At 41.1% G+C, this 9,147-nt stretch overlaps 1 protein-coding gene across 1 annotated transcript in view; it reads left to right on the top strand.

Annotated features, from left to right (window-relative positions):
* The first annotated feature begins 509 nt into the window (after positions 1 to 509).
* LOC125022534 (ras-related protein Rab-26) overlaps positions 510 to 9,147 on the top strand; it is a 79,655-nt gene continuing 71,017 nt past the window's right edge. The window contains exons 1-2 of the mRNA XM_047609245.1: positions 510 to 989; positions 2,962 to 3,072. Of these exons, the coding sequence (XP_047465201.1) occupies positions 813 to 989; positions 2,962 to 3,072 (288 nt within the window). The 5' untranslated portion in view covers positions 510 to 812. The remainder of the gene's footprint in view (positions 990 to 2,961; positions 3,073 to 9,147) is intronic.

Genomic DNA, 9,147 nt, shown 5'->3' with positions numbered 1-9,147 from the left:
AACCTATATGACTTTTTTTTTTTTTTTTCTTCTTCTGCTGAATGACTGTGGGAGCTGACCCCAGCACCCACATTTCGTAGCACAGTCTGGACGCTACTGGACACTGGAACCATGCGGCCTTGGACGTGAGAGCGTCTGAGCCTCCTGTTACAATCTGTCCTGCACGTCCAGCCTGAATCAAAGCCAGAGCCGAGAGAAATACACCCTAAAACACAATTTACATTTCCGAGCCCGCTGCACTGTAGGTAGAAAACGATGCAAATGACCACATTTTCGTTCGGCCATTAAAAAAAACGTACCGCAAATTTGATGAAGACATTTTGAATCTCTCGCTAAATGAGGCTTTGTGAATTCAAAGCGTTTAGAACAGTAGAATATTCATTCTTTTGTGTTGTTGTTGTTTTGGGGTGGATTTCCTGTTGAAACGCGCCGTAACAACTCATGCCTCCATCCGCTCCACACATCACACCGCGAGATAGGGCTGAGAGAGATATCCAGAGAGAGAGAGAGAGGAGGGAGGGAGCGCTGTTTACATGGTGAACAGACTCAGATTTCTACTCATCCAGCTGCACCACCGGGACAACAGCTGCCTCTCCATAAAGACGCTTTCCGTCCCTGTGCCATCACTTTACCGCTTTACGCACGAAGTCATGGTTTTGACGCGCAGGTGAACTTCTCTCGCCTCAACGCGCTTCGACCACAAGAAAAGTAAAAAGCAAAGAAATTATATACATATATATTAAGAGGAAGAAGAAGAAGAAGGAGGAGGAAAGACATCTTCGTTGCTAGAAGCTGAACAGGTTGTCAGAGCCATGTCCAGGAAGAAGGCAGTGAAAGGCAAAGGGAGCTCCAGGAGCCCAAAGGCGTCTCCGAGCAGCGGGAGGACGGGGAAGGGTTTGGCCGGCGCCGCTGCTCCGTCCTCCGGGCTGGTTTACCCGAGCAGACCGTCCATCAGCAACAGCGGAGAGTTTTACGATATCGCCTTCAAGGTGAGCAGCCCCACTATTCACCCTGACGTTCCCGTATTCAATTAAAAGAACCGGTCAGAAAATCGGTTGCCAATTAAAAAGAGACGTACTCTTTAAAAAGTGAAAGTAACAGTGTTGATAATGTAGATGTGTGGATTCTAGAAAATGTCAAAGAATTTTTTTCTGTAGCTACACCTCATATTTAACATTCGAATGCGATCACATTTCTATATTACCAATTCTGTAGAAACATATATGGCAATGTATGGAAGTCAGTTACTGCCAAGAAAAATAAACATGTTAAAAAAAAGTTGCAAAAAAAAACAGACACATGAACCAATGCAACAACTAAACAGTGAACAATACAACAATAAAAACAAATGGAAACAAAACAATTAATGTGCTACAGTCTTCAAAAAAGAACAAGAACAAAATAAAAACCAACAAACTTGAGGCAAGTCAAAAAAAATAAAAATAAAAACCAATAAAATAATTAAATACAATGAAAAAATTATTTAAAAATGCCTTTGCAGAGTATATAACATTAGGGTTAAAATGTAGTAACAGAAAATATGGACTATGGAAATATTATTTTGACAGTATTTCCTAATTAAGCTGCTTGCTTCTATCATTATTATTGTTGTTATTATTATTATATTAATATATTTTATTTTGTTTTATTTATTTTGTAACAGGCTTCCATAGGCTCTTGTGTCGCATCACTTGAAGTGTTCACAAAAAAATCTCCGGAATCTCGCAAATAATAAATAATAATATAAAGAAGAAGACTTTGAGCATTATTTCCCCTAGGAGGCGCAGTCACAACATACATAAAGAAGGTCGCTTGGCCCCGCGTGGCCCAGTTTAATCGTGTCGAAATCCCAGACTCTCCTCTCACATCTCTGAGATATTGTCCCTGTTACTTCCGCCGCGGCTCCTATCGAGCGCTAAAAGTTCAGGAACTACATTGGCCAGTGTTATTAAGAGGTTTTGCAACAGTGCTGTAGTCCAGTGCAATAACGTGGAGGCGCTGGCGGGGAGGTTTTTCTATTATTAATGACATCATTGAACAGCAGCACAGGAGGAGGCATTTTGTTTAGCAGGAGTGGAGCTGACGAAATGTGCAGCGGCTGCTGTGTGTCGCAAATTAATAGTATTTAAAAGTGTACTCATGGAAAGTTGATCTTCCTTAAACTGTTGGAGCACACGGAATGAATCTTCCTCTAAAGTCACACACTGTTTTCGAGTTTTTAGGAAAGACTTTTATAACCCGAGAAACGTTTAGTATATGTAGAGGTCAGATTGTGTTGTCTTTGCCAAAATAGGACATTTTTAAAACTTAACTTTTCACAGACAGAGTCACAGATACAGTAATCAGCGTTAACACAGCGCTGGGTCTGCACAATCAAATTGATGAAACGGAGAGGGAAAAATTACAATGGTAACCTGCTTTGAGCGTATGCAAATCCAAAATCTCATCATGTGGGTGGCATCTGGTATTAATATTGCACCCTGATTAACAATTGCTCACGCGTCAGCGGCCAAAATCACAGCTCGGCCGGGGATGAATAATACACACGGTAGTAACAGGTCAGATTTCACCTTTAATCAGTGCGAACCGAGCTCAGTCAACTCTTAGCAGTACGTAGAAAACGTTTAATACATTCAGTCTGTGAGTGTAACAGACAAACACACAGATATATCAACAGAGGTTTGTGTGGCAAGATGAGAAAGAATCAAACTGTGGATCCTAATTGGTGTGTACAGTCTGTTCTCCCCTTGGACGGAGGCAAAATACTGTTTCCTCTATAGACTTGAGTTTGTGGAGTGTGTGTGTGTGTGTGTGTGTGTGTGTGTGTGTGTGTGTGCTGTGCAGCCTAAACTCCTGTGTATTTGTAGATAAGTTTTCACCAGAACTCTTTCCATCACACGCATAAAGTTTTCATTTTATCCGCTGACAAACGTTTCCCTGTTCTCTCCGTCTGTGTCTCAGGTGATGCTGGTGGGGGATTCAGGAGTGGGAAAGACCTGTCTGCTGGTTCGCTTCAAAGACGGAGCCTTTCTAGCCGGGAGCTTCATCTCCACCGTGGGCATCGATTTCAGGGTAAACGCCGACACGCGAATGCGTCGCAGTTCAGTGGGAAACGGAGCTGTCTCGCTCACGTCTCCTTTTTTTTTTTAACCAACTTTGAACATCTTTTCAAAACTCAGGGAATATGACTTTGGCAGAACAGCGTACACTGGGGCAAGAGATGCAAGCCCCCTGAAGCTTTACCCCGATTAGCGAGTGTCGTGAACTCCAAAAGACGTTTTTAGCCGACTAGCAACCTGCCCATTTCTCAGCATTAGACAACAAACATGTATAACTTATGGTTCAGAAGTTGAGATGTGTTTGCTGTCGTTTGTAGAAGTAGAAATCTTTGATAGATTTTAAATGAATATAGTGTAACTAAGTTATACGTAGTCTGAGGGAAATGTTGATATTCCCGTCAGGCTTGTCCTCATTTCCAAATTAAACCTCGACCGATCTATGAGGCATCTGGGCTGTTGTATTTCCAGGTTGTGAGCACGTTTAGCCCGAGATACTGATCCCTTTCTCAGATCAATTTCACACCAGCTCCGCTCCCGATTATGGAAGATAAAAATATTGTTTTTTCCCGCGTTAAAGCTCTCATTTAAGCTCGCTATAATGAAACGTGACGAGGACCATGTATTTTAGTTGAATATTAAGGATGGAGGAGTGTAGTGCAAACATCACATTTCCCTTGATGAGACAGGTTACACCGTAACACCTTACAGCATAGGTCTTCAACAGGGGGTCCACACAGGTACTGCAGGGGGGTCGCAAAATCTTTGGTTGATTAGACATTTTTTATACATATATTTTTTTAATTTTCCATCACAAATTTGAATTTCTTTTAATGCACATTAACATGGATCCAATGTATTTTAGTAAAGAGATAAATGGAGGCAGATGACTTTAACTTTTCAGTTCTTTAAGTGCCTCAACAATGCACTGTTTCACAGAGAGCCACACTAGGCTTCTGTACACACTAGGCCTCTGACCTGGATTTTGCATGTTCTCCATGTGTCTGTGTGGGTTTTATCCAGCAGCCCAAAAGAAAAATCATCATTCATGTTTTAATGTAAAACCTTAAAGGCCAGTTTCTCCAAATGAGTTTTTCTGCATACTCTGAGCCACAAATCTCCACTACACAAACCAAACTTTCCAGATTTATTCTTAATTACATTCTACAGGTATTTATAGAGGGGATTTTTCATATATCATTCAGAGCCTAATTTATGGAACATTTCTCTACCAAAAACATGGCTAATATATATATTTTTTTGACTGTAGACAGTATTCTGTGAACATATCAAAAAAGGCCCTCTGTAAATACTTGGAAATCTAATCCATTAACAAAATGAAACGAGAGTTTCGAACCTCGCTTTAGCCATTATTTAGATTTCTGTTCGGGAAATGTATGCAAATTAGCGCATATTTAAGTGAATTCCCAGAAAGTTGTAATACAAAAAAACATTTCGTGAGTAATCAACATGAGCTGCTTGTTTCCACGCTTAAAGTGGTTAACCAGTTTCCACCCAGCTTTTCAGTGGAGTAATTACAGAGTAATGCCGGGGGCCACTCCAGGGCCCGGGTGTAAATGTAGTTCTCCACGTATAGACCGTTAGGGAGTTTATACTGAGCTTCTGTCTTGATGACATCAACGGACTATTTCCCGGAGCCACAGAGGACACTTTCACAGCTTTTTCCCAGGCAGTGCTGTCCTTGAGAAGTGAAACGACCTTCCGTGTGTAAAATCAGTAGTCCTTAAAGTCGGAACACTTCCTCTCTCAGCACTGAATTGACAATCAAGGAAGTCTGAACTTCACTGGAGCAAATGGGACAGCCGGAGAGGATTTCGTTCTTTGACTGAGAAGTTTCCCAAAAAAAATAAGTCGAGTAGCTTTAACTACGGAGCTTTAAAAGTGCTGCTTTTCATCCCTTGTGCCGGTTCTTCCCTATGAGGAGCTGCAAGGTGTTTTAAGTCTTTAAGTAAATGAAGCTAAATTAAAAATGCAATTTAAAACAAGGTTAGTTATCGATGGCTTAATGTTTATTTTCGTACTAGTGGCTAACCCGATTTCTTGGAGGAAATTGCAGACGAGCGTTACAGCGCCAGGAGAAAAACCAAACCGAAACAAGCCCCGCTTTAAGTGTCACAGCCGTGGACTGGAAGCAGTGACCCGTTTCAGTCCCGCTGTCTTGTTGTTCCCTCCCTGAGGTCCCCGTAACGGCGGAGTCTGACACAGCTGTTTGGAAGAACCTTCCCCCCCCTTAGGAGACATTTTGAGCCCCGTTTCACTGACGCTGTCATCCGGAGCGTTTACAGTAGAGCGAGTACAAAGAGGTTCAGTTCCAGGATATTCAGCTCTTAAAGAAGCCGAGCTACGGATACGTGTTCGTCGTCACCGCTTCACCACAAACGGGCGTCGCGCTGTGTGAGTCTGTGAGCTAGCAGAGCCACGCTGAATATTAAACAGGTGACAAGTCTTTTGGTAGCTGACTTACCTGGGACTCCAGTGTATTAAACTACATAGGAAATATAACATGGTCTATCCATAAAGAAAGGAAACTGTACTTGTGGAGTTTCTTGGAGGCGTCTCACAACTCATCGAAGTCTTCAGATCTTCAGATCTAGTGGACTGGTGGGGAGTTGAGGGTTTTTCTGTCATCTACAGTGTCTACTTTGTGTCTGGTTTTATCTCGTTTTGCTCCTTTGCATTTTCTTCATTTAGATTTTTAATCTGTTTATTTGCCCGACGAGCGTCTGTTAACGAGCCGACGCTGGGACCATCAGCGTTCGTGCTAATGGCTGGGTTTTTGGAGGTTCATACAGCACCACTGGGTACCTGTCTCAAGAAAACATTAGCAGCAGAAATAACCACGATTTACGATCTCCGCTAATGGACAAAAGTGTTGGGTGGGAAGAATCGGTCATTATGAGAAAACAGAACAAATAATAATAAAAAAAAAAACTTTGAATATTCTTGGTTTAAAAAAAAAAACAGTTTCCCTGACAGTGCCTTGCTATTGCTTTGTCTTTCTTTCCTCATTATCACATTTATGCAGTGAAACTGTCTGTGTTCATGCTGCGTTGTGACAGTCTGTGCAGATATTTCTCATGACTAGCTCATTGGTTATTTCTGAGTGCATATCTCTCTGGTTTCCTTTGTTTCTTTCTCTCAAGGTAATTATATTTCACGTTATTAGACAGCTGATGTACTTGGAAGGATTCTAGTTGAATTAGCGCGTTCTCTAGCCCCTAATCCCAGCACTAACCCTCACTAAAGCCCTTAGTTTAACTCTTAAGGACTACAATAAAAATTTGGCAGTTGTCCAGTTCGGTATTTCTCTTGTGTGTGTTGGTTAACCATGAAATGGGAGGCGGGAGGTGGTTGACTTAGCTTAGCATAAAAAGCTCACCTTGGTTTAAAGCTCAGTGTAAAACATGCCGTATGGTTTTTGGTCCAGTAGCTAAACTGGTTCAGTCACATGCCAGTATTCACTTGTTTTTAGCTTTTATGCTAAGCTAAACTAGCGTCTGCAGGCAGCAGCGTCATATTTGGCCAAGAGTCTGGTACTGGGTTTCTTTTTTTTTTTGTGCGGTCAAATCTCAGTGCATCCTCGATGCATCTAGAGCTTCCCACCTCACATCAGATCCCTCACATACGTTTACACCAGGTGTGAACAGGAGTTTTGGTTGTGACTTTTGTTGTTTCTTAACAACATCTACACGAAGAATTTTGTAAAATAAACCCGACTGCATTAACTGTGTTTCGTTCAGTGAAAGCTTGAATGTACGTGCCATTTACTCTTAATACGTCTTTATATAACCGCCCAGCTTTGGATAGTGCTATCAGTTTGTTTTAAAGCACAAAGCACAGAGCGCTTGTTATCTACAAGGACACATGGATATTTTTGGCATCTGCGTTCTCATTACTTCACAGGTAGGCGACTAGAGGGTAAATATCCCTAAAAGCTTAGTGAATATATTTAACCGACGCTGTTCGGTGATATTAGTGGGGACGTAATTAATATTTTGCAGTGTGCAGCCCACACAGCGCGGCGCAGGTCATGCTGAATTCCACCTCATGTTTAATTGAAATGAAAAATAAAAACTTTTGCAGAATTAAGCAGCTCATTAAAAAAAAAGATATCCATAACTACCTCTGTAAATACCTGGAAATCTAATATTATAATATATATATATAATATAACAAAACCTAAAAGTAGCAGGCCTAGGCTAAATGCGTTGCATGGTTTAAGGTACATGGTTTTAAAGAGCTGGTGTACACATTCAAGAGACCAAAAAGAAAAGGTGTGTGTCTTGAAAGTGGTGAAAGTCCAGTCCAAAATGCCAGGGCCAGTTTTTTGTCCGGTCCACCCCTGGATGGTTTGCTAGAGCATAGGTCTACAACAGGGGGTCAGCGACCCCTAGGGTGTCCATGTAGGTACTGCAGGGGAATCGCAAAATCTAATTGATTCGACGTTTTTTTATATACATATTTTTATTTAATTTTCCCTGCACGTAAATTTAAAAAAATTATATTCGGACCTGTGTATTTTGAATAGCTTCATTTTGAATGAAGAATGATAATAATAATGTATATTTATATGTAGCACAAGGTCAAGTTTAATACGCATCTTCCAGTAGTAATAAATGTACAGTTTTTTGCTGTTGTGAAGATGCTTAACTTAGTTTTTATTTATTCTATTGTGACAGAATTGTGAGAAGCTCTGGTTAAAAAAAAAAAAAAAGAAAAGAAAATCCAACAGTATGAAATCTTATCAGCCCGGCGGCAACACGTCCTTGTTATCCGTTCTCACTCGGGCCAAGTGTAAATACGGGGTCATAGCCGCACAGAGCGCTGCAGCTTTTGTGTCCATCACGCACAGGAATGCGGGGGGGCAAAAAAAAAGCGTTATAATGTGCTTCTCTTCAGCTAAAAGTCGATAAATTCTCGCAGCCACTGCTACAAACCAGCACTTTTCAGCTCTGTCAGGGATGTGCAGCAATGTGACCTTTTACTTTCAAGATAATGAGAAATAGGAGTCAGCACACTGTAGGGAAAAGAAAGTTTTTTTTTTTGGGGTCTAACTTTTTCCATCTATTTATATTTCTCTTGACAGAAAGAAATGATGAGTCAGAAATCAAAACTTGTTTACTGTCTTTTCCTCTGAGAAGTTTGTAGGAATTGCAGATGAGAGTCATCTCTTTCCATGGTGGAGGCTGTACTTGGGCTTCTCCTCCCTACAGGCCACGATGATGATGATGATGATGTGTGTGTGTGCAGCATCTCTCATTTCCATAGTTTGGCTTTTCCCTTCCATTTCTCCACCACCCTGCTTGAAATGATGCTCCACAGCACCGGGTCGGTTAATCATTAAATAAACGGCTCCGCGGCTCAAACTGACACAGATGGTTTTCTGTGTGTGTGAGGCCTGGGAGGAACATGACGGGAGGATGACTGCCCCTTTCACAGCTAATTGCCATGTGACATGTCTTCATATGTGACTGTTTATGTGCGAGCGAGACCGCTGTAATCTATACAGGAGAAACAACTGTGCAGAACAGCTGGCTTGAATTCCATGTAGCAACTTGAATGCATCAAGTTTTTAATATGTTTTTAACTCAGAGGCTGTATCGTAACTCTGGCACGTTAGCGTATCTGGAAGAAAATTGCATCAAACTGTGCATTTTACTTATTAAGGCAGTGGTTTAGATATGAAGGAATCTTCTGAATTGGAGATAACAGTTGTTTAATGGAGCCTATGATTTTGTGTCAGATGAAAGAAGGAAAGAAAACATCCAAGAGAAGTAACTTCTAATTTTGTCTTCAACTAGGACCAATTGCCGGGCTTAGCTAATCAGAATATGAGTCAATAAACAATTTCAAGATCAAGATGTCAGAAGACGTAGATCAGTGGTTGCCAACCTTTTTCCTTTTTTTTTTCCTAGCTTCACTCTCATTCTCCACCTTTCCAACAACAGTGACTTCAATGAGATGATGCCTTCATTAAAACTCGGAAATTCTATATTCCAATTTGCAGATTAACTCGGGGGAGAAAAAATAAGTTTGGTATATTGTCACCGTTTGCTGAACATTAAAATGT

Source organism: Mugil cephalus, chromosome 16 (genome assembly GCF_022458985.1).
Source record: "Mugil cephalus isolate CIBA_MC_2020 chromosome 16, CIBA_Mcephalus_1.1, whole genome shotgun sequence".
In the NCBI taxonomy this organism is placed as follows: Eukaryota; Metazoa; Chordata; class Actinopteri; order Mugiliformes; family Mugilidae; genus Mugil; species Mugil cephalus.
The sequence above is the reverse complement of the archived record's forward strand: the minus strand, read 5'-3'. Positions and strand labels throughout refer to the sequence as shown.